General features: G+C 37.5%; 1 protein-coding gene across 6 annotated transcripts in view; it reads left to right on the top strand.

The window, feature by feature from the left end:
- Positions 1-25,426, top strand: part of LOC113052084 (exocyst complex component 6B-like) — an 84,915-nt gene that overhangs the window by 17,080 nt on the left and 42,409 nt on the right. For all 6 annotated transcript variants that reach the window (XR_003276979.1, XR_003276980.1, XM_026216400.1 and 3 more), the window contains exons 6-15: positions 828-1,032; positions 11,154-11,327; positions 13,707-13,775; positions 19,120-19,203; positions 20,707-20,753; positions 21,087-21,207; positions 22,088-22,159; positions 22,506-22,603; positions 23,504-23,609; positions 24,724-24,833. Coding sequence is in view for 4 of the 6 variants with exons in the window: in XM_026216400.1 (XP_026072185.1) it covers positions 828-1,032; positions 11,154-11,327; positions 13,707-13,775; positions 19,120-19,203; positions 20,707-20,753; positions 21,087-21,207; positions 22,088-22,159; positions 22,506-22,603; positions 23,504-23,609; positions 24,724-24,833 (1,086 nt within the window). In the remaining 2 variants the exon portion in view is untranslated. The remainder of the gene's footprint in view (positions 1-827; positions 1,033-11,153; positions 11,328-13,706; positions 13,776-19,119; positions 19,204-20,706; positions 20,754-21,086; positions 21,208-22,087; positions 22,160-22,505; positions 22,604-23,503; positions 23,610-24,723; positions 24,834-25,426) is intronic.

Below are 25,426 nucleotides of genomic sequence, written 5' to 3'. Positions count from 1 at the left end.
TCTGCGCTCTGTGTTTCTCGGTCTCTCTCGTGTGCTTGGTTTTGCCATTAGCTTGGAGGTAGCGGCAGGGTCGGCCAAGAGAGACTCTCTCCCCAGTGTCGGGTCTGCTGTGTAATGTTGTGTGACTGTGATGCTGAGTGTGTGTGTGTGTGTGTGTGTGTGCATGTGTGAGATGAGAATAGCTCATCTCTGAGATCATCTTGATTAGCTTAAATTGTTATCATGCTGAGATCTAAGTCTTTAACCAAAGGTTACAAACATGTACTGCATGTGCAAGACTCCACAATAATTATGGCCTGGAGAGAGTTTTTGGTCAGTTTACATGACTGTCATTTGCCCTCCAGTGCAGTCTTATATTTATTGGTCATGTACAGTATGTGTATTGGATTATTGTAATGTAATTAACTTGATTTTTAGTGTCACAGTTAAAATGATCTATAAATGGCTGAAAAAGAAATTTTAGAAATTGCAAGAGTAAATTGCAATAATCTTGGAAACCTCAGCATTAATAATACCATTGTAGAACAAATAAAATATTGAATATAAAAATTATATATTTTCAAATAGATATGCAAAACAATAAAAATACCAAGTATAAAAATATTGAAATAACATTTAAAAAGTATTACAAAATATTTAATGTATGTATATGAAAATGCAGCATTACATAATATTATTTATGTAATTAAACATTTCTTCATATAAAATATTTTTGTCCGATAAAAAAAGGTGTTGCTTTTTGGCCATTGAAAATCCTTATTGTTGGTCATTAATAGTGGGAAGCAGATCTATTCAATCATTTCTGAGCCTGCTGTGTTCTCCCCCAGATACTATCCAGCACTACGAACCCTGGAACAGCTGGAGGAGAGCTGTTTGCCTCAAGCGGGATCGTATCGTTTCAGCGCCATCATGGCAGAGAATATCTCACGCCTGCGCACACTCATCAGAGACGTCTCCATGTCTGACCTCAAAGACTTCCTGGAGAGCATCCGCAAACATTCGGATAAAATCGGAGAGACTGCCATGAAACAGGTGTGTGTGTGCTTGTGTGTGTTAGAGAGAGTGAGTGCTCATGTTGGAGTAATGCCTGGAGGTGGATCAGAACTATTCTTTGACAGCTGCCTCGTATGCTCACATCTACATCAGCTGGGTTTCAACTTGAGGACTCTGTCCTTGTTCTTCAGGAGTTCATTGGTTTCCCCCATTTTTCATTTCATCTTATTTCTGACCATCTTATCATCTAGTCTGGAGGAAAAAGAGCTACCAATCTGTTCTGAATCAAAGATCGTTTCAGGTCGATTTAGTTTATTCCAGAGGAATCGTGGAACACTGTATGGACACTACTTCAAGGACAGTGCACAGAGACACAGAGAAGACCCAGGGAGCACATATGAGAGAAATTGAGTGGATTGTTCATTGGAATGCAGAAAAGTTCTCTGCTTTCTTTAACAGTTATTAGACCAAGATGGGGTGAGGACTGCATCAGATTATGAAACACCAAATAGACATTAAGATCTCTCAAGCACCATAAAAAGTCTGGCCTTGCTTTTCCCACTCTCTTTAACATATCTTTCTTGTCTTTCTTCCTTGTCCGTTTTCACAGAGGAATAAAACTAATCATGATAGATGGTATTGTGTGAAAGCTCCATTGGTGGTGGTTTCCAAGGCAGGTGTCACTATTGCACAAGTTAGGGGCATTTCCGTATCTATAAGTATTGAAATTTTGTCATGTAACTCATCCTGTGCTGTTTGTCTTACAGACATGACTCATACTTGAAATCTTGTAGCTTACTGAGAGGAGGTGAACAAAAATTTTTTTTAAGCAATGACTTTTTTTTTTTGCAGGTGGTTAAAATGGGCAAAAATATCCAAAATAGTACCAAATTGGTACCAAAATATCAGAGAAGTGGGCCTCAGCGCACACCTCCAACAGGTTCCTTGAAATAACTTTAAAAATGATTTAAAATAAGACAAAACAAGCAATAAAATAAGCGAAACCACCTAAAGAATCAAGATATTTTAATTCACTTTTTCATTGAAGATCCAGGATTCTAACGGTCTAGAAAAACCTAGAAAACAGTCTTGATTTCTAGACCTAGAAAAGTGATATAAATTAAGAAAATGTTTTTATTCCATGGACATTTGTATACATTTAATTTTTTAACTAATTTCTATTTTGTCAGGCAGAAATTGTAAGTAAAAATAGAAACAAAAGTTGTGAAACTTTTAAATATTGATAGTACAGAAGCACTGCTATAGGCACTTTGTTAAAACCACTCAGAAACATCTTTGTCAATGCTAATTTTGCACCGACAGTCGCCACGGTCACATCTTCTTCAGCATGATCTTCTTCTAATCGCTACCAGTTCCTCTCAGTATGGATCAGTTGCTAAATCTAATTATGAAACACTGGGGAGTTAAAGTAGCAAAAAAGATGTCACGAAGAGTTCAAATATTCCTCCCCGAGAAAGACCAAAGCCAGGAAAGTGTGTGTGCGAAAGATGCTGTGCTATAACATGTTCTCCTTTCACTGTTTGAAAATATTTTTTTCTTAGTTATACCCCAGTACTTTCAAGAACACAAAAGTAGTGCTACTTCTAAATGACACTTTTCAGTAGTTGAAGTTGGGTCTCCTTTATTCCCCCCAAACAGCGTAGCTTTTCCAGGTGTAACGCAATGAAAAACCACATGGCTGGTTTTTATTTCACAGTTTATTGTGCATGCGGTTTACAGACAAGCAAACTGAGAAGCTCTCCTAAACGGTCTTATGTCTTATATGAAGCATTGCAAATTGTGAGTCCCTGTGCAGAATAGGAACTTAACAACATTTTTATTAGTTGAATTCTGCCTAGGTTTCCAGCTAAATACTATAAGTTGCACTCTATTTTGTTCTGTTCAATTAAGTCTATAATATATATATATATATATATATATATATATATATATATATATATATATATATATATACACACACTGCTTCAGTAAAACAAGTAATTATAAAACAATGTAGTTTTGTATTTAAAGACTATGTTATCCCTATGTAGTTTAATGCTTTCTGAGCAATTTTTCTTTTGTAACTTACTTTTTTCCCCCTCAGTAGAAGCTTCACCGTACTTTAATCACTTTAAATTATGAGTGGTGTGTGGCTTGGAAAGCTAGAGTTTCAGAGTAGCTTCCCCAAGACCGGTTTCTGGCAAGCAAATTTTGTCTCTGATGATGTTGAAGAAGAGGGCAAGTTGGAGAATAAAACAATAGGTGCATTCATCCAGGTAGGCAGGACTGAGGTAGATGTTTTAATGCATTCGCGTTTATGAGCAAATGCATGTGGACACCATGAGTTGTAATGAGAGATAGTCGTTTGTTCTGTTGCTGGTCTGCTTCCAGTCGCCCCGGGCCAGCCTTTCGTTCCACTTTGTCCCTTTTTCCTCTCTCCTCATCAGCCTGCACTCTGGTCCAATCTGGATGGTAGCTGAGTTTATATTATTTCAACATGCCTTATTACAGGCCTAAAACAGGAATATATAAGAAGTGGTACACTTTTTGAAGATGACAGTAGCATTTTCAAATCACCCTGTTGTTGGCTAATTTACTCCTACAGTATATCTTCGGGATAGTGAATTCCACACAGTGATTGACCCTAAAATATATGTTTTTTTAAATATGTTTAGTCATTTGATTTAATCCTTCCAGCAAAGCTGAATTTTCAGCAGGCTCCAGGAATCATTTTGATATGCTGATTTGGTGCTAAAGAAACACGTCTCACCGTCTCACTATGGGAAAATACATATTTTGTAGCAGTATTTACTGTCACTTCTCATTCGTTTAATGCACCCATGCTGAATAAAATCTTACTGACCCCAGGCTTTCAAACTTTAGTGAATGAAGTTCAGGTTCAGATAGTAAAGACTCTTGTATTTATTGCAATGTTTCACACTGGCCTCTTAAGTAACTGGAGTTTGAGACCTGGTGTAGTGGCTCATCTGTGTTCAGTATTGGGATTTATTGAAGGGATTAAGGAAGTAGAAAGAAGGGAATCATGTAATGGGGTGAAGGGTAGATTGCACAAGATGGAGTACTTTTTTATTTTTATACATTTTCTATTGACTGCAACACAGCCCCACAGAGAGCCGTGCAGATGCGCAAATAAATTCTTGTGGCATTTTAAACTTTCCCATAATCTGTAAGGATTAATCTCAGAGTGTGATATTGGTTGGATGTAAGGTGGATGAGATTGCCAAACAGATAATGAAACACAGTTGTCCATGTGATTTTGGTGCCCGTTCTACCCTTCCAGTTGCCTCTGGCGTAGAACAGCTAATTGCACTGAACGGTTTTCAAACTCTTGAACCACGTTATTTGCAGCGTGTGCAACCACCCAGGCAAATGTGCACCCATACTTGTGCCAACATCATCCTCCTAACCATGCACGGCTGTTCGGGTTTAAAATGTGGTTAACTGTTCTTCCTCCCACCGCAGCGTTCGTCATCATATCTCCTCATGGACTTCCATTTGACCCAAATTCTGCTCACACTGATATGATCCATGTCTGACTTGGGCTTCAGCTACTGCTCGAGTCTCTGAGATGATCCTTGATTCAGGGCACTGATTCAGCGACTCACTTTTGGGAACATACATTTTGAATTAAACGTTCTCCATTGGAGTCTGATTTTGTATTCCCAGGTTTATCTTCTAACAAAAGAGAGAAGGGATGTGTGTTTCGGTGGATTACTCGGTGGGAATTCAATTATCTGCTTTGGTTGAAAACTTCCAGTTTCAGTCTGCATGTTGATTGACACCTATTAGGTAGCTATTAGTTTAGTAGTGCTTATACATTTCTTATCATTCCCAAATATGAAATTAGGTTGTTTTTTCCAGTTCAAAAGTTTGAGGTTAGCAAAAAGTTGGTAAGAATAAAAAATAAAAAAAATCTTATGCTGACCAAGGCTGCAAAAAGTAAAAACATTTAAATTGTGTAATAATATTTTTACAACTTAAAATAATTTCTATTTTAATATAGATTAATATATAACTCCAGTCTTGATTGTCACATAATCCATCATTTGGTGCTCAAGTAACATTTCTAGTTATTTTTGACATTTGAGATTTCAGGTTTCTTTGAATAAAAGAGTTCAAAAGAACAATATTTATTTGAATCTTTAACTAAATTCTATTTTAGGTATAAGCATATTATAGTGACTTTGAGATTGTTTTTAAGTAACCTGCCCAAAAGACAGTAACAACAGCATAGCAATGTGTCATGGAGTTTTACATCACTTTCTATTCTTCAGAAAATGTACACATTTTTTACTCTTATTTCTTGGCATGTAAACCAGCAGAATACTCTTTATTTGATATCAACTCATATTTTTTTTTTCCCCAGCAGCCAAGGCACTCAATTTAGTGGTTCCACTTGCATCCAGTAGGTGGCAGCAGAGGTCATTCCAGATGTCTCTGCTGCTCTGTAATATCTCCCGCAGAAGTGGAATGTTGGTGTAGAGCTAAACCAAAATTCAGACTCCAGTAACCTTTGAACAAAGTGGCACTTGCCAAAGCCTCACATTCCTCCTATTAAAGTTTGTTTTCTTGTATGTCTTTTAGTCCTGTAAGATTTGCCTTCTTGGCGCGCATTCGTGTGTGTGTGTGTGTGTTTTGGCTGTAACCCGGCACGTGCTGATTAGAGCAAAGCTATGGAGTTGTTCCTCAAAAGTAAACCAAGTGAACGATAAATCAAGCTCTAATGTCACCTTGCACAAGCTTTCTGTTAACTCCTAAGAATCAATCTGTAACGCTCTCTTATGCTTGATTGCTGACACAGACGCTGGCTCCTGGTTTTGACCTGTGACTTCTCCTCGCAAACAGATGTGGCTGCTCTGCTTACATGTTGGCACTCATTGTGGCCTATTTGCAGCTTTAGTAGTGGTTTCTGCTGTTAAATACAGGAGGGTGCCTGTCGCTCTTTTTCCTTTTTTGTGGGTTTCTGCTCCAGTGGATTTGTGGTGGAGTGACGTTAGGAGACATTCTGACTGTAGAAGCTGGAGAAGAATGGATCTGTTGCTCTTTGCTGACTGATGAAGAACAGAGCGCCTTTCCTCACATCATTTATATTTCTCATCTCTTCAGGGGTTTTACTTTTTCTTTTTCTTTTTGGACTCTTTGTGTTTGTCCACTTCTTAGTCATTTTTGCCCATCCATCACCACATATTAAGGTCACACATTGTTAGTGTAGTGTGGAGAAATACTTGAAGTTTCCACGTTCTTTAGGCTGATGTCACAAGATCGATGGAATCACTACTACCACCAAATACCTTTGGGCAATAAATCGTTTATTCAAGGGTAAACCCTTAACCTCAGGTGTATCCACTTCCCTTTCCACAGCAGAGATGGCTTCTCTTGAGCTTTGTATGTCTCTCCTTCCCTTCTCCCTGCTCTATTCTTCCATCCTCAACTCCAGAGGAGCGAGTAAGCGCAAGCAAACCACTAATAACAGAAGGCTGTTTTTCAAGGGGCTCTGTGATCCAGACTTGCAGACTGGTTCCTATTCCACTGGAAATTAGGCCCATTCTCTGAGCCTGTGATTTGTTTTAATTCCACTAACAAATTATCTGAAAATAAATATATTGGGAGATCCAGTGCTGTAATAATGGCTCTATTGTAAGCTGTTGAGTGTCTTGAGTATGTGTGTGGACTATGTGAGTGTATATAGAAGTGGTTAGTCAAAAATTGTTATAGAATATTCATTTTCTTTTGAATCTTTTCCCCCATGTCCCTTTTGTTTTTTTTAGTCACTTCCAGCCCATTTCTATTCCAGTTTTGTTTTGTTTTACTCTGTGTTTTAAATCTGTAGGAACACATCTGAACACTTAAATAACAAATGTTTCCTCTAACTCCTTGACTCCTATAATAGTAACTTTGTCTTCTGCTTTTTATCTGCTTATTTGGAAATCTTCACCTCAAGCAAAAACTAACCCATTTAGCAGTAGTTCACATGGTGTTTCTCTAAAGGACTGTACTTAACATCTTTATGTACAATCTTTTAGACTGTACAGCCCATGAATTTTTCATTTTGCTTAACCCCAAAATAAAGAGTGGCTAATTAAATTTGGGTTTATTGGAAAATTGAGCTTGAAATGTTTGTCCTCATTGTTTAGGAGAATTAACTGACTATTTTGGCTGAAACTTAAAATTCTTTCAAATATTTTTTTATATTATTTTCTTTTTGAACCTTCAGCCAAATATTTTCCATTGCTGAAATGCTGGTGCATCACTAGCTTGAGGTTAATTGATGGATTGGTTAAACTTTATTTTCCACTGATATGGAAATTTGTCTTTGTCTTGTCATATGCAAACAGTAATTGTGGTAAAAATACACGGTATAAAAATTAAATGCAGATATATAATTTGTATGAGATTTGTACGTATTTTGCAGTGCTTCAGGGAAGTTGCAGTTTGCAGCAGAATGAAACTGAAGTTTCTTCAGACATTTATATCATCACTTATCCTCAAAGCTCATGCTAGGTCTGTCTTGAAAGGTTTATACATTAGAAAAATCTATGGGCGTAAATTCAATTTATCAGTTGGGTGGGGGTAAATTTTTGAAGGGGACAAAGATGTTTTGCCTTAAGGCTAAATTGCCTTACTATGGGGACTTGTTGTACTTAAAGTTGAGTAAGTTGATAATATTTAAGTTGATGGTCATTGTATAATTATTAAATTATTTTGCATCCTCCACATAGTATTATTTTTTTTGACAGGTACAGAGTATGTCTCTTGTATTCAACTGCAGCATTCCCACAGATCTGCCATTCAAAATCATACGGAGCAAAAACCCAACACAATGGTAGATCTACAATATTAGCATAATATCAGTTCAAATATAGACTTATAACTGTGTTGGTTGTAGTGGGTGATTTACTATCCAACAAGCTATGGTATTAAACAAGCTACCAAACAAGCTAGGTAAGGTTTCACTCGCTAATTAGCGGACTCATAAATACATTGGTTGTTATCATTGTTCATAGAAAAATACATCAGTTGTTATCATTGCTCATAGAAAAATACATTGGTTGTTATCATTGCTCATAGAAAAATACAATGGCTGTTATCATTGTTCATAGAAAAATACATCAGTTGTTATCATTGCTCATAGAAAAATACATTGGTTGTTATCATAAGTTCTGTGCAACAGATCACATAACATCTTAACAAATAATGTTTTTGTTTTTTTCTTGATGCACATTTAATTTTTCAGAAGTAACAGTCTTCTCTCATATGGAATTTTCAATCACTGCATTTACTAAGTTAAATTTTTGTTTAAATCCTGCAATTGCAGCTGTGACTAACTAATATGTCTTTCATTTTGAAATGTATAAGTTCTGAAGGGAAAGAATATTTGCAGTGTTTGTTTCTTTCTTTTTGTTTGCAATCCCATACCCCATTGCTCTGACGCAAATGCTTCTAATTAAGATGAGGGTACCAAAGCAGATGAATAGAACACAACAGCCAGTGACACACAATAGACAGCTGCACTGGAACAGGCTGCATTCATGGTTTAAAAGTAGAATGTAGAGTTATTGGGAAAAAAAGTGATTTATGTTCTTTTACGAGAAGATCAGGACCACCTCTGGACAACACCTTACAAACCAAAACATTGAAATACGTGACATGTATGAACAATAATGGACATGAACGTTCAGTTGAAATGTTCACAACTCTTCCTGTAATGAAGCCCTTTAATTCTGATGCTCTTAACAGGAAGGAATTCTGAGTTTCAAAGGTCTCTTCATGTGCCACCATCCGTCACACCCTCGCTATGACGCACATGCCTCTACTCGAGATTAGAAGAGGACTACAACTTCAGACATGTCTAAAGAAATAAATGTAGTAAAATTTATACAATGACAATACTCAATCTTTATGTAGTCCAATTAGTGCATTAAGTCCTTCTCGGTCTCAAGAAGAATAATCAGAATAAACAGTATTGTCTTGACTCCTTTTTGCATCCTATTGTCGATGCTTGTTCTCATGGTGCTGAAGTTTCCTCTCCATTCACTTTTTCTATAAAGAGGCCCTTTTTTGATTCAAGAGCCCTCCAAGCCCGAATCTTGCTCCTCACCAAATAATTTGAGGGGTTTGTAAGGAGAAAGTTGCGTGAGCATTGACCTTAGTCATGACGTCAGACGTAAGTTTTCTATTGAGGGAAAACTCATTTGTACTCTCACGTTTTGCATATGGGAATTCCTTATTCACAGTTGCCTCTCCCTTTGTTGCCACTAATGGGAAAGACGTGCTTTGTAAGTATGTAGCACAATATCGCTATTGACTTGGAATGTTGTACTAAGGAAATGATCTACATAATCTCAGACTTTGTTCTTCTTGAGTGCATGTGGGATTGTGCAGGTAGTGAAAAGTAAAAGGTAAAGTTATTTTTTTCCCATGGTTTACTGGATTGATATTATATAATATTTCATTCTTGTGTGATTGTGTAAGTATTGTTTCCACTTTAAAGTTGTTTACAGGAATGAGTATTATAATGAGGAATTGTGTTTTTTTTTATATTTAGTGCTGCTTGAAAGTTTGTGAACCCTTCATAATGTTCTTTATTCCTGCATAAATATGACCCAAAAGATCATCAGATTTTCATGCAAGCCCTCTAAATTGACAGAGAATCCAGTTAAAAAAATGAGACAAAAATATATACTTTGACACATGTAACACTGGATCATTTTTCTCAATAAGTAAATGACAAAGCATTCAAATCTTCAGTAATTGGTCTGACCCACTTTTGCAACAATAAATGGAGATAAACATTTCTTGTAACTTTTGATCAGTCATGCACAACTGCTTGTAGGAATTCTAGCCCATTCCTCTGAACCGCTTCAACTCTGTGCTGGGCTTCTTCCTATGAACCGTTTGCATCAGGTCCTTCTACAACATTTCAATTGGATTAAGGTCCAGACTTTGACTTGGCCATTCCAGTACATTCATTTTGTTGTTCTTTAACTATTCTTTGGAAAAAACGACTTGTGTTCTTGGGGTCGTTGTCTTGCTGCATGACCCATTTTCTCTTGAGATTCAGTTCTGAGACAGATGTCCTGACATTTTCATTTTAGAATTTGCTTGTATAATTCAGAATTCATTGTTCCGTCAATGATGTCAAGCTGTCCCAGCACAAATGCAACAAAACAAGCCCAAATCATGATACTAGCACCACCATGTTTCACAGATGGGTTTGTGACTAGTGGGACGGGGCCGAGAGCCGTGGGAATGGAGCAAGGCCAGTGGAGTGATTGGAAATGAGTGACCCCTGCTCCACTCACCGGTCTCGAGTCCCACGAAGGAGCTCCGGAAGGGCAAAGAGGAGGAGTTATGACAGTGAAGGACGAGAGAGGACCAGGCCTGGATTTTATTTTGCGTTTTGGCTTTTGTTTGTGCGCGGCAGTCGTCCGTGAGGGGCTGTCATGCTGTTTTGTTTATTTTATCATTAAAGTTTTATTTAAATGTCCGCCGGTTCCCGCCTCCTCCTTCCCATTTTACAAACTGCGTTACATGGTTCTTATGCTGGAATGCAGTGTTTTCCTTTCTCCAAACATATCTTTTCTTATTTAAACCAAAAAGTTATATTTTGGTTTCATGCATCCGCAAAACATTTCTCCTCTGGCTTGTCCAAAAGATCTTTACCAAACTGCAGACTTGCAGCAATGTTCTTTTTGGAGAGCTGTGGCTTTCACCTTGAACTGAGTGTTCTTCTGATGATGGACTCATGAACATTAACATCAGTCAATGTGAGAAAGGCCTTTAGTTACTTTGAAGTAACTTACATAGACCCTGAGGTCCTTTGCAAGCTCACAGACTTTTACATGTCTTGCTTTTGGAGTGATCTTTGTTGGTCAACCACTTCTGGGCAGGATAACAATGGTCCTAATTCTCCTTCATTTGTACACAATCTCTCTGACGGTCCAAGCTCTATAAAGATGGTTTTGTAAAAATTTCCAGCCTGATGAGCAACAACAACTCTTTTGCTGAAGTCCTCTGAACTGGTGGACTCTGAAATTAACTGCTAATCCTATTCACATAATTTTGCCACTCACAGATATGTAATATTGGACAACCAGAAAAAAAAAATTTCAAACTCATATTTTTGTCTCATTTTCCAGGCACAGGTGCAGATCGCTCGTGACAATGCTGTGACGTCACAACAGCGGTCGGCAAGTGGACGGAGGATACGAAAGGAAGTGTGTTCAGGCACAGAGGTGGACAGAAAGGAAAGCAACCCCTTTTCAGAAAAGGACTCTGGGATACTGGATGTGGAGGATGAAGAGGAAAATGAGGTGAGAGAGGAAAGATTAATCTCTGCAGTAACAATAAAACTATTAAGCATTTCAACTGATTTTTGAGTTTTATCTGAGTTTTTAGTCTATTTTGTGCACAGGCAATTTATGAAATCAGAAAATGAAAAAAAGAATATTATTAATGTGTGTTTATGGGTGTTGTTCTCTTTTTCTTTCTTCGTAGAGATGGGAATCATAAGGAATATAACAATTCTTTTTTCTGATTCCTCTTAGTGAGGAATTTTTTTTGTGCTTTTTGAGATGCCATTTTTTTTATATGCCAGATAGGGATGCACCAATAATGATATTTCATGGCCAGTTCTACTTGCTGATTTTTAACCGGTAAATGATCTTATTCTGATACTGACTGCCATTTTTTTTTATATATCTGCCTTTATTGTGCCCTCATTTCTGTGTAACATTGTGTTTGCAGACTTTGTAATATTTCCACTCAAAAAACATTTTTGGACATCATTTAAATGCATGTTGTGTTCAAATCCAATTCCAAATCCAAGTTTGGCCAAAAAAAACTAAAAAAAAAAAAAAAACTAGCCGTTCGCCAATCACTTCCAATTGATGGCCAGATGACCGGTGTATCTCCAAATCCAAAACTCATAACATGTTTCTTTAACTACGTGCTGTCAAATGAACAAATATCCTCAAGTACACAGTAATCATCCCTGGTTAATTTTGAGTTAAATGTGAATGAATCACTCAGAAAGTACATCAGATTTATTCAGCTCTGTCTGATACATCAGTCCTCTTCTGAAGAATCGACATAGATCTGCAAAACACAGTATTTTATTACAGTGTCCATCCACATTAGTCAAGTCATGAAAAGCTTTTTTTTAATATATATATATATATATATATATATATATATACATGGAACTATTTGTGAATATTGATGAATACCCAGTCCTAGTCCCTCTGTCTGCTTCTGTCTCTTTGTAGCAGTACCTTTCTCCTCCTTTACTCTAATATCCCCATGGACTTGGTGTTGGGCTGCCTGCCCAGTCCAGGATCCCCTCCCTTTCTTAATGGAGCACCTCAGCTCTGCAGTCATTAGGGCTGCCCCGCACCTCTGAGGCAGCAATTTGAGACGTCTGAAGCATGCAAGACGTGCTCCCCATCTGTAGCTCCTGGCACTGGCACAGAGTGAAAGGGTGATTCCTGGTCTCTCTTAGATCCTCAGAGACAAATTAAATTGATGCAGTCAAGACTCTTTCAGTCAGTGTTCATTGTTTAGCTTACAATGAGTTTATTTTGATGTGCTCCGATATGTGGTGTTTGTGTTGCGTGGCTTCTTCTCTTTTTTGACATGGTGTTTTAATTTGGTCAAACCGAAGCAACACAAGATTGGCACTAGTTGTTTGTGCCAAAGCATTGGTGATGGACCTTTTGTTTTCTGTTTGCATTGTTACATGAAGCAGACACTTTTGTACCAAAGCAGATAAGAATATTTTAGCTGAATAAATGATTAGTTTGTTGTCTAATGTTGCCATCTTTACCTAACACCTTACCTAATTCCATGATGTAGCAACAGTGTTTACTAACCGAATACCATTTTGAAACCTATTTGATCAGCTCTCAAGATTTTGATGAGTTCCACAAAAAGTGAAAACCTTACCTTTAAGTGACCCTGGTAAGGTTAATGATTTTTGTCCTCTCGTTTGACCTTTACCCCTTCTCTTCCCTCCAAGCTTCAAACAGCCTGTGCGTCATCGTGTTTTCCTCTTCTGGCTCCTGCTTTTGCCAGCCTTTAATCTGCTCGAATATCTGCGCTAAGGGGCTTACTGAGAAATGGGTTGTATCTAGAGATGCCGATCAGTGCCCATTTAATGACCCCATGCCACCTGAACATGTCCCCTTGCGTCCCTTTGTCCTGTCTGTAAATTGTTTCTAGGGGAGCATGTTAATGTGAATATGCCGTCCCTGAACCGGGCAGACATTTCCAGCGCTGTCCCAGTGGTGCATTAAGAATGAATTGTTTTTTTCCACATTCTCTCCGTGTTATTGTTGGTGGTGCCACAACATAGTTGGTTTTGTATGTCCCTAGTTGCCGTTTTGTAGGCACCAGATCAAAGCTGGCATTGTTTAGTTGTCCATTTTTTTTGGCTTACTTTTAGAAAAAGATTCTTTCCATACCGGTAAGTTCAAGGGTGGCTCAGGTCAAAGAGATGTTAAAAGATGGGAAACTTATTTTGTGACCAGTTAATTCTGGTAAAAGCTATTATGCACTGCATTTAATTGGATGAGATTTGAATTCAAAATAGATTCTAGGTGAAAAATAACTTTTAATATTGTTTCTAGCGATTTCCATTGTTAGTGCTGCTCATACAAGTGATGTGTCTCTCATTGACTCGTACTGTGTTACAGATTCCTGGTGCGCAGGACTTGGTGGACTTCTCTCCTGTGTATCGCTGTTTACACATCTACACTGCATTGGTGAGTGTCTTGTTTGCGATCTATTTTTTTTCAGGTTTGACTTGTCTGATCAGAATATGATCTCTGTGTTGGCCCTCACACTTACACGTATTACCTGCACTCTGTTTCTGGTTTTCAGAGAGAGAATGTCTTGTGTGTTTTCAGAAACTGTTCATGAAAATATGAGCTTGTGTGAACGAATTACTTTAAATCTAAGCAGCTAGCACTAGTTGTTTGTTGATGATGTTGCTGAAATTTGCCAGTGAAAACCGCTCCTTAGTTTACCACTAGCATGTTCTCCACCCAAAAGTACCCTGGAAAGTTTCCTACACAAACAAATATTGCATTTGGCGCAGCCACAAGTAATGAAAAACATTTGTTAAATGCATCAATGTTAATTTATTACCTATTAACTTGCAGCAATGGAGTCAAGAGTCTTTAAACTGTTTGCTTTTGTAGTATGCCTCAAAATACAACCAAGAATTGGCTCTAGGTCTACTCGGGTGGGTATGTCTGTTTTTTTCTTCTTTTTTTTTTTTTTACGCGGGTACACTCATGTTTGTTTTTGGAGTGCACGTGCTGACAGCTCCTCATGATGACTTTAATGGTTTGAGTGGAATATCACTTTTATGACCCTCCAGCCTGTAAATTTCAAGTGTGCGCAGACGGACTGCCATTACTACAATAGACTTTGTAATAGAAACTTATGAGGATGGCATGCTGGGGCATTTCTGGAGACCAGATCTAGGAGACATCTGAGAATGCAGAGGATAGTACATGTAAAGGACAGTTTAAAAGTGATCAGGGAGTCATAGAAGGGACAAATAATAACACTTTTGAGATTATAGGAAAGATAGCAAACTTTCTTTAATATAAAATAAGCAAATTGATGTTTCTTTTTAAGAAGGGATGTTCAAGTTTTCTTTCCTTGGTGACCCTTGATTCACCTCAGTCCCTGGGAAATCACGCTGTTTACTTTTACAAAAACAATCAGAATTGCACTTTGTATATCCCCGAAGGACTTTTTTGTTTAAACGGTGAGCACACACTCATGAACGCCCGTGTTTGAATGCACATATGGCAGATACTTCTTCCAATTTACTGTATATTCATTGTCCTGAACGCCCCCACAGGAAGGAAGTTGTTGAGGCTGTTGTATGTTTATATGGAGATCTGTCTTAGTGTGACATCACTCCTGAAAATTGTAACAAACTTCAGGTAAACACGGCTACTTGTTACTGTAAAGAGTGAGAAGGCAGAGTGAGGGAAAGAGTCAAATAGACAAACGAGTCCGTATTCAAGTGGAAATAGTTGGAAGATTCAAGCTTCACGGTGCTCAAATAATAGATGATTTCACATCGAACAAGAACATTACTTCCTTGGTGAAGAAAGCCCAACAATGATTACACTTCCTGAGAAGAATTAAAAACTGGCATGAGCAGCATCATCTTGATCAACTTCTATAGGTGTGTAGTGGAGAGCATCCTGAGCAGTAACATCACAGTCTGGTTTGCAGGCTTTACACAGGGTGGTGAAGACTGCTCAGAACATCATTGCATCCAGTCTCCATCTATGGAGGACCTTTACAAGGTGCGGCTCCTTAAGAGAGCAACCAGCATTATGAAGGACTCACCCCACTGCTGAACTGTTCTGCCTACTCCTATCTGGAAGAAGACTCTGAAGTGTTCGAGCACGAACTACAAGACTGAAAAACCGTTTCTTTCCTCACTTAACATCCGTGGTTGACCAGTGCCCTCATCTTTTATCGCTTGCCTCTTGTGGGCCCAATAATGGACTCTGAATGCCATGTTAACTTTCCCTCCAAACATACTATGCACTATTCTACTCTAAGAACTACAATTTAATGTTTGTTATCACACTGCTCTTTTTAAGGACTAATATTTAATGTTTATTAATACACTCCAAGGTTTACCTCATTGCAACATTTGCAGACACATTATTCTTGTTTAACGTTTGACAGAACTGCATAGATTTGTCTATTGCACTGTGCTGTCACTATTGTTGCTATTGCTAGATGTGTACTTATTTCTTGAATTATGATGCTGTCGGAGATACTATGTTTAGTTTGTTTGTTACTATGTTTCTCCCTGTGGGAGAAATGACAATATGCAATGAACTTGAAATACAGAAATTGTTCATGACCTTGGTTCTGTTCATGTACAATGGCCCTTTTTTTGGGTCTGCTCTGACTTCTGAACTGGCTGCACTCCAGATGGCCTGAGCTGGGAATCGTCAGGAGACACTCAGTGGGTTTACCTGGGTTTCCTTCATACCAGAGGGTTGTGACCCTGCCACGGTGTCCCTGGCCCTTTTTTGTACATGTGTGTGTATATGTGTGAGAGAGTACACTTGTAACTGTAAGTGTGGAGCTGCTGCGGAGGGACAGGAAGTTGAACTCCGGTTTTAAAGTCAAGCCAAGGCATGGAAAGAATAAGGATGGAGAAAGAGAACAGGACAAGGAAGAGTTCAGGGTTCCAGTTAGAGGGTACAGCCTGTTCTTTGGTCAAGTTTGGCTAGGAAAACTTAAATTGAAGACAATGTGTTTTAAGTTTTTCTTCACCCTGCCATCAAACACTTGACATTTTTATGAATCTGAAGATAATAAAGTTCAAACGGACAGAGGAAAAACATTATCCCTCTGGAGTGGTGGAATTTAGAGAACAGTGGATTGCGATAGAATAAAAAACAGAGAAAAGAGGAAGCATGAGTTGTTAAAAGTGTGACCCTCTGTTACAAGGTCTTGCACTTACCATAAATGCTTATTGTTTTTGCATTGCCAGAAAACAGCCAAACAGAAATGGCATTTTCCTTTTAAACCAGTCTGACCTCAAGTGCAGCCTCTGAGATTTAATGGCACTACTGTATCAGAGATCAGAGGCTGATGGAGATCTCAGAGGGGTCACAGTTTGTTCTCTTACCTCTGTTTGCTATCCGTATTTTATTTTTATTTTTTTTCACATAGTCCATTTATGATTATTTTATTAGAATGAATTGATGGTTGATTTCACAACATGATGCATTTATTTAATTTCTACATCAGTGTTTTCAAGGCTGCACACAAGTCCATTTTCTGGACATGTACAGTACTTCTAAGATAGATTCCGTTCTGTTACATTCCATGTTACTCTCCTGTACCCTCTTCCAGCTCAAACTCATCCTCTTTACTTCTGATGGAACGTAAGGTCTGAACAGTGTCTCGGTTTCTTTGACAGTTCTGGTCTGTGTTCTGATCAGTGTAAACACAGGCTGGTTGTGACAGGCCAGTTACAGCAGGAAGCCCTGGAGAAGGAGAACCCAGAGAACCACACCCAAAATTCATCTGTTACTTTCTTTATTAGTGAAACTCTGGTGATCTGAGGCAATAGGCCATTGTGAAGGGAAGTTCAGCTGAACTTTAGTGAGGATCTTTCTTTGATTAGTTGTTGCTGGAAATGTTCTCCTTTTGATTTTGAATGTTTAGGTTAAGGAAGATCTATAAGAGATGGTGCGTTTGGACACGATTAACTTGTTTTAGACTGCAGTTGGTAGACCTGCTCTTTTCAGTCTTAGTAACCGCAGAAGAGCTTGAATAGCCAACAGGATGGACACACTCAGTTAAATTCCCTTGGCACATAACATGACATCCTTTAACATCCATAGAATGGCTATGAATCATTGAGTCAATTTTTTAACAAGTTGTTGAATGAACCAACTGGCTAAAATGAATCTGACTTCCCAGCTCTTTTTGTGTGAGGAAAATGCTGCATTTTGTGTTGTGCAAGTTCTTTCTTTTGTTCCTCTCTGATTTGTTTCGACTTCAGCCTTTCATTGTGCTGTGAAAGCCTTTGTGGTCATAGCAGAATATCTGTTCGATCCTAGCTGATATTAAAGGTTTAAGGTTGTTCTGAAGTCATTCAAAATATATATAATGTTTTTCCAATTCTGTGCCCACTTTTTTTCTCCTTTAATTCTTTTTTCTCAAACCCTATTCTTCCCCACACATCATTACATTTGGATGGTCTTGATTAACTATGTTTGGGTTTGTTAACCAAATGATTACTAGTTTAAACGCTTGAGAGACTCCGTATTACTGTTGTGCCCTTAGTGAAGACTGTTGTAATAGACTACAGCTTTATTCAAAAACCATGTGCGCGATTCCTCCGTAGACAGCATTTTAGCCATCTTAAACTCACCGATATAAAGGCTGATGCAAAGCTTTGACATTTTGTTCGGTGTCAATTAGAAAAAAAATAAAAATAAAAAATAGTTACATCTGATTAAAAATATGCTATTGCAAAGTAAGTAAAAAATATTACATAAAATGTTTAGTAAAAGACTTAGCAGCTGTGGTTGCCGAAGATTCACTGTAATACTCAATGTAATACTCAATGACGATGTCTCTGGAATTATGATATGTCATATAATTACAAAAAACATAAATCTGACTATTTTACAGTAAAATGACACAATGGGGAACCATTTACAGATTTTACCATGTATGTTAAGGTAACTGAAAGTTGGGAGTCTTTTTTTCTATTAAATTATTAGTGCTTTATTTCTGTCTTATCTGCTTGCTTAGTGAATCATGTTATTAGATTAGCAATGTAAAACACTATTGGAATCAAGTCTGAGGACCTGTGGACTTCACATGAAGAGCTCTATTAGTGGGTCACACAGTGTTGCGACAACCTGTTTAGGCTGCGGACCAGCAAATGGCTCACTAGATCTGAAACGGAGCTTGTAATGCACTTTTGTTATTTATAAACTGGTTCTGTGTGGTCAAGACTTGTTCTGTTTTACTATGTTTGTTTAAGAGGTACAGTCACCCGTTCTGGCTAGATAAATTCAGAGGCCCTTGACTGGAAGTAGTGATAATTCCTACCGTACTTCCGCTGTTTTCTGTCTTTATCTCTGTCCCTCTATGTGTCACTGTTTTGTTTCTGCGCTCTGTTCTGAGGAGGACCTGTGTGCATGTGTTTGTGTCATGTCCTTATAGACTTTGATAGCAGTCTGTGTGAGGTGGACAGGAACTGCACTCTGGGACTTTGGAAAAAGGATCAAGTCTCTAAGTGGTGAATGAGGGCCTTTGTTTTTAGACTGCAAAGCTCTGCTGTGCTGTATTCTTAATCATACTATGAGATTAGGTGAGAGAGTACCTGATACGCTCTTATTTGAAATTCAGCATGAGAATTTGTTTTTCTGTGTTAACTGCTTCTCTCAGTCATCATTTCCTCTCTTATGGACTCCAGTCGACCTAAGGTAATTACAAGTGTTAGATGACTGGTCCTCAGTGGTCACAGAGCAAAATGAGGCATGGGTTTAAGTACTCACTCAGGTGTTTAGAATGTGTATCTGCTTTACCCAGGGTGCCCGGGACACATTTGAGAACTACTACAGGAAACAGCGGCGAAAACAGGCCCGACTAGTGCTGCAGCCTCACTCTAACATGGTACGCCCTCTCACAGCCCTCTCACATGCTTATTCTGACTCTGTTTAACATCCTTCAATCATATTCACTGCATCACCCCCAGTCACTAACATCACCTCACATAAATTATCAGGATCTATGAGGTAAGCCATTATCATTTACTTAAGTTTTCGAGATGGATGCATACACGGAACATGATATGTATAGTTAATTTAGGGCCTGAAAATTAATATGTGGATTTTTACTGGTAGTTTTCATTGACTTGAACAACCATTGAAAAAGGATGTGGAAACATAGTTCCAGTTAGAATATAGCTCAGTTGTTGAACACTTATAGCAGAGTTAAGTTGTACATATTTTTCTAAATTTCATTTTAGTTTTTTTTTTTTTTTAATATCTGTGCAGTTAATGTCATTACAAAATACTTTTTGTATACAGTTCCATTCATAAGTTTGAGGTTAGTAAAAAAAAAATTCATACTTCAGTACGGAATTAATAAAATTATTAAAATAGTTTCAATTAGTTTCCACTAGTATATAAAGTGGCATGACTGTTTTCAATATTGATAATAACAACAAATGTATTTTAAAATGAATTAAAATAGAAAAAGGTTATTCTAGATTATAATAAAATTTCACAAAATTACTGTTTAACCGTTTTTGACTGATTTCTTTTAAATAATATTTTTTTTAAATCATTACAGCCCCAAACTTTTGACCCGTAGTGTATGTTAAATTGTTGAATGGCATTTGCAAAATGTTATTGTACATGTATGTTGTTATTTGGTCAATAATATGACTTATTATTGAGGTAATAGAAGTAACATTCTTTCAATGAAATAATTAATTCTGACACAAAAGTAAAAAGGTTTTGAGTTAATCTAGTTTATTCCATGAGTTAGAAAAACCTTAAAGTGCCTCAATTATGCCATTTCCAATATTGCTTTTCCTGCAGTTTGTAATGTAACTGTATGTGAATGTAAACGATCTGCAAAGTTGCAAATCTGATAGTGTAGGATAAAGTAATTGTCTCCCAAAATAAAGAATTGACTCTGTGCAGCTGAAACGAGTCTTTATTGAATCACAACCTGTAAGTATGATGATAAAGAATAGATGTTTATATTTTCTATAAAGCATTTAGAATACAGAATTATTGAAATAGGCGTAACGTTTCCACCTCGTGCTGTACGCCGTAGAGCAATCACAACAGACAAGGCTATCTGACCAATCAGAGCAGGCTCACGGAAAAGGAGGGGTTTAGAGAGACTGAATCTGTGAACTGCTTCAAACGAGTCGTTTTGAGAATCGCTGGAAAATGACATGATATTAAATGCATATTTTGAGAAAACAAAAGTGTTTTTTTTTTTTACTTTGCATGCATGTAATCCTATTGTAGGTGATCCCCAAAACAATATTAGGAACCTTAAAAATGGCATAATGGGGGACTTTAAAAAAGAGCTGTAATAGTGGAGTGCTCAGTTAACTGATGTTCATAAAATGTTCTTTCTCATCCCTGTGGTCTCCAGCATGAAACGTTAGAGGGGTACAGGCACTACTTCAATCAAATTGTCGGGTGAGTGCAGAATGTCCAAATTAACTGGAAATCAATTATACATGCTTGCAATGTGGGGATGTGGAGTGGCAGATTGGTGTTATTCTGAGTGTCTGAATGGGAATATCGGGAAGGCTGGTGTCTGGTACGGAGGCTTTTATAAAGGCTTGGGCACTCACACAGTTGTCTGGGGTGTTCGATGGCTCTGATGCCTTTGTGTGCTGGAAAGCCTCATTATGCCCATTTGGGATATTATTGATGTAGTTTAATTCTTTCCTATGATGTTATAATGCACTCACTGTTTGTGTTTCATACCTTTTCTTGTTCCTGTATTTCCCTGTATGTGTCCTATAGTTTTTTTGTAGTGGAGGACCACATCTTGCACACCACTCAGGGCCTGGTTAACAGGGCTTATGTGGAAGAATTGTGGGAGCTGGCCCTTTCAAAGACCATTGCAGCCTTGCGTACGCATTCAGTATGTTTGCACACTACACACCTAATTCACACTGAGCAGGACAAGCAGTAGAGTTCTCCAACCAGACATTATTTGTATGGCTAACCTGGGCAGCTAATGGTTTTCCTCTTGAATTTCTGATGGATTTTTAGGATAGTGGTTTTCGAATACAATAGACATGAAACATAAAATAACAAAATGTGAAATATCTTCAAGTAAAGGTAACCAGACACCATTGGTTACCTTTACTTGAAGCTATTGCACACTTGGTTATTTTGTGATATATTTACCACATACACTGCCATTCAAAAGTTGCTGGCCAGTAAGATTTTTAAAAATGTTTCTGTAAGAAATCTCTTATGCTTTACAAGGCTGCATTTATTTGGTCAACAATACAGTAAAAACAGTAATTTTGTAAAACAGTATTACAATTCAAAATAACTGTTTTAATAATACTTAATAAAAATAAACTGACTCCAGATTTGTGAACATTAGTGTAAATTACACACAGATGTACCTCACATGTGAAGTTGGAAACAGTTGATTTAAAAATGTCATTTGCAAGTTCCTGCAAAAGGACTGCAACAATTGTCAAAGTAAACGCACATATTTGTTGTCCTTATGTAGTTAGCAAACTACAGACTTTATTTTACTAATAAATTGAAAACCCTCTTCTAAAAACAATATTCTTAAATTTCCGAGAGAACCCTAATCCTCTTCTGGGTTTTAGGACTACAAACTGAAGAGCTCTGTTGTCAGATACTCATCAGGAAACCTTAGTACAGTTAATGCTGCATAAAAGATATCATTTCTTGTATTTATACCAGGTAATCTAAATCCCGGAGCTGTCCTTCCTCTACTTCTGCTGTAACCCTTCACTCTTTCTCTCATGTCTTCATAGTCTTATTGCACTGATCCAGACCTGATTTTAGATCTGAAGAATCTTATAGTGCTGTTTGCAGACACACTGCAGGTGAGTGGAGTGGTAGCTGATGATAACATTTTAGAACTTGGTGTCATTGGATAGGATTTTTCAAATTACATACGTTGATTACTTGACATAGATGTAAATAATCACATATTGCTATATTTTCTGAGAAAAGTGAATATAATTTAAAAACAGTATTGTGACAGACAAATAAAACATTGACTAGACATTAGAAAAGGGTTAATATGTTGTTTGTTTTATTTCCAAATAATTAATCATAAAATCAAGTGTAAATGTATAAAAACCATTTCATCCTGTTTTCTGCTGAGAGTTGCATTAATTTGCTGTCTGTTCTCAACTGATATGGGCATTATTCACTGTCTCGCTGCAGGGTTATGGTTTTCCAGTAAACCAGTTGTTTGACATGTTGCTGGAGATGAGGGATCAATATGGGGAGATCCTGCTGAAAAAGTGGAACCAGTCCTTCAGGTGCGTTCTACCTTATCTCTCCCTTTGTTTTTCTTGTTTTCTGTATCTCTATCCCTCAGTTTCTTCTTTGAGCAAGGAAAATTATGGCTTGGTTACCACCTTATGACCCTTGAGAAATCCATACTGAAGGAATTACACTAATTGGGTTATGTCCTGTAGTAAGGCGTGTTTAACGTAAATCGGATTGCGTTTACTGTAAGTCATTTGTTCTGTTCTTTATTTCAATACTTGGTAACCACACATCTATTGTTTAAATTAAATATCCACTTTTACTGCCCTATATCAAACTACCATTTTAGGAAATTGCTCAGAGATTTATATTTGCAGAGGTTGTGTATTGCAGGACAGTTTAAAGGACAGGGACATTTTGTCAGACCAAACCATCCTAAAATCACTGACCAAATTACCCTAATATGACTAAATCATATTTCTTGAAAGACAAATGTTTTCTTCTTTTTTTTTTGTGCTGGGATCCCTTTAAAGAGCATTTAATCCCGAAAATTTCAATTTGATGTTGAAAAAAAATGTAAGCTCCTTGGAGGGAGTTACATTTTGTTCGGTTGAGTCTTGAGAGCAGATGACATGGAAAAGTTGTTGTAACCTTGCTGGAATCGTTTTTCCTTCCTTGTCAGAGACACTTGACTCACTCTATAAAGAATGATGCTTTGGATGCTTTGAATGGCCAGAATGTCATTACTGTGGGAACAGGCATTCAAGGAAATGTGTTATGTGTGTTTGCTATGATGAGTTACACAAACACAGACACACGGCTTAAGAGTTCAGTAAATGGTTTTTAGATTATGTAGTCTTCTTTAATATCCTGCTCTTACCTCAGGGTTATGATCAGTTAATCTGTGAAGTCAGGTCTTTTTCCCCCTCACACGTATTCTGTTGATTTAGGCAAATCTTGGATCAGGACAACTACAGCCCCATTCCCGTGGCATCCCCTGAGGAGTACCAACGAATAACAGGCCAATTCCCCTTCCAAGATCCAGAGCTTGACAAGGTGAACATGAGGCACATAAGAAAGCTTTTATCCCACAGATTCCCTCAGTTACACACCCTCCATTCTCCAGAAAGACACTAATATCCTCCTGCTGTCCAAAAAGTTGATTACTAACATGCACATCTACTGAAATACGTGAACCAACCATACATTTGAATTCTCCCATTGACGTCAACGAGAACTACTGCCCAATACTGTAATAGCAATCAAAGGAATGCTGCCTTTATTGGTGATAACGGCAGCTGTTCTTTTTCATGGAGTTAAGCTGCCTTTCTGTTTTCTCCCAGTGTGCTACATCAACAGCATTTGTTACAGATTGTCATTATTTTTCATTTTGTGCAAAGGTTTTGATTATATTTAAAGCAGTTACAATGGAAGCACACATGGCAAGGCATCTATTAAAATACACCCCAGAACCAGAAGTGTCCAACTGGGCAGGTAGTCCCACTACAATAGAATAATTTAGACTACTTTACAGCTCACTAAAACATTTAACCTGATAACTGTCACTCACGTTTTTGAAGATAGACATGAATGTGCATGATACAAACCTAAATTTTTATAATTCATGACTGAAAACATTTTGTAACATGATTTTGATGTACCGTGTACATGGTAATGCAATGTCTGATTTTAAAATGGGTTTTGAAGGATGAATTTTGAGATTTTATGTTTTCAAGTGATATATAACTTCTGATGATTTCTAAAAAGTGATAGGGAAAAAGGCAACGAGGAAGTCTTTTTTTTAAACAAAGGTAAAAGCTCCTTTTGTAATGTAGATTTCTGAGGGTGCACTCTTGTCATAAATTCATCTATTACTTTTGCTACATAATTTTTAACAAAAAATATTGGTAAAATATATATTTGGGAGTCTTAGACCTTTCCAACGATATATAGTTTGTCAAGATTAGATTAGATTTGATTGTAATATAGTATAGTCAACGTAGGCGTCCCGTATACGGGACGGGGTGACATTTAACAGGTTAATGAATAGTTCATGTGCTTTAACAAAAATATAAAATTCACATTTCTTATTTGAAACCCTCCTTAAAACCCCAACACTGTCTTGTAATGTATTTCCTGACTTATTTACTCTTATCATTTTTCTAAACAGATGCATTTTCCAAAGAAGCTGCCATTTTCTGAATTTGTGCCTAAAGTATACTCACAACTCAAAGAATTCATCTACGCCTGCCTGAAATATTCGGAGGACTTGCACCTTAGGTAAGAGCGTGCAAACACACTTTAAACTGTTTCACACCTGCATATATAATCCTCTCTTCCAAATGTTCTCATTAGCTAATCATGCTGCCTGAATGCCAGTTTACATACCTATTTTTGAACTGCCTTTATTTTATTTTTTTACTTTCATTCTTTTGTTATGAAATCACTAAACCCGCGCCATTGTCTTTGGCTATCCCCAAGAGTAGCCGCTGAACTTCAGAGAGGAAGTTCCATCGGCACCAAACCGTTTCTGTGTGTTTTCCTAATTAATTGCATGCTTGGTGCTAGTGGTGTTATTTCAAGGAATTTCTCCCAGTGTTGACTGATCTCTGGTCAGTTTATGAGTTCTTAGAATTACTGATGAGGTTGCCAGATGCACCGAGCTGTTTAGTGTGGCCTACCCTGAATTCCCATTCTCCAGACTGTTGGACAGGATAAACGGCTTTATGAAATGGTGCTTCGGTATGTTCTCCCTTTATGATATTTCTCAGAAGAGAAGTCTATTTTACAAATGTAGACAACAAACATTTGTGAAAACAACACTTTTAGTTGTCTCAGTGAATTACTAAAGACCTGTTAACAATCTGTTATAT

The sequence above is a fragment of the Carassius auratus genome, chromosome 32 (genome assembly GCF_003368295.1).
Source record: "Carassius auratus strain Wakin chromosome 32, ASM336829v1, whole genome shotgun sequence".
Taxonomy (NCBI): domain Eukaryota; kingdom Metazoa; phylum Chordata; class Actinopteri; order Cypriniformes; family Cyprinidae; genus Carassius; species Carassius auratus.
Note: the sequence above shows the minus strand (reverse complement) of the source record. Positions and strands in the feature narration are given on the sequence as shown.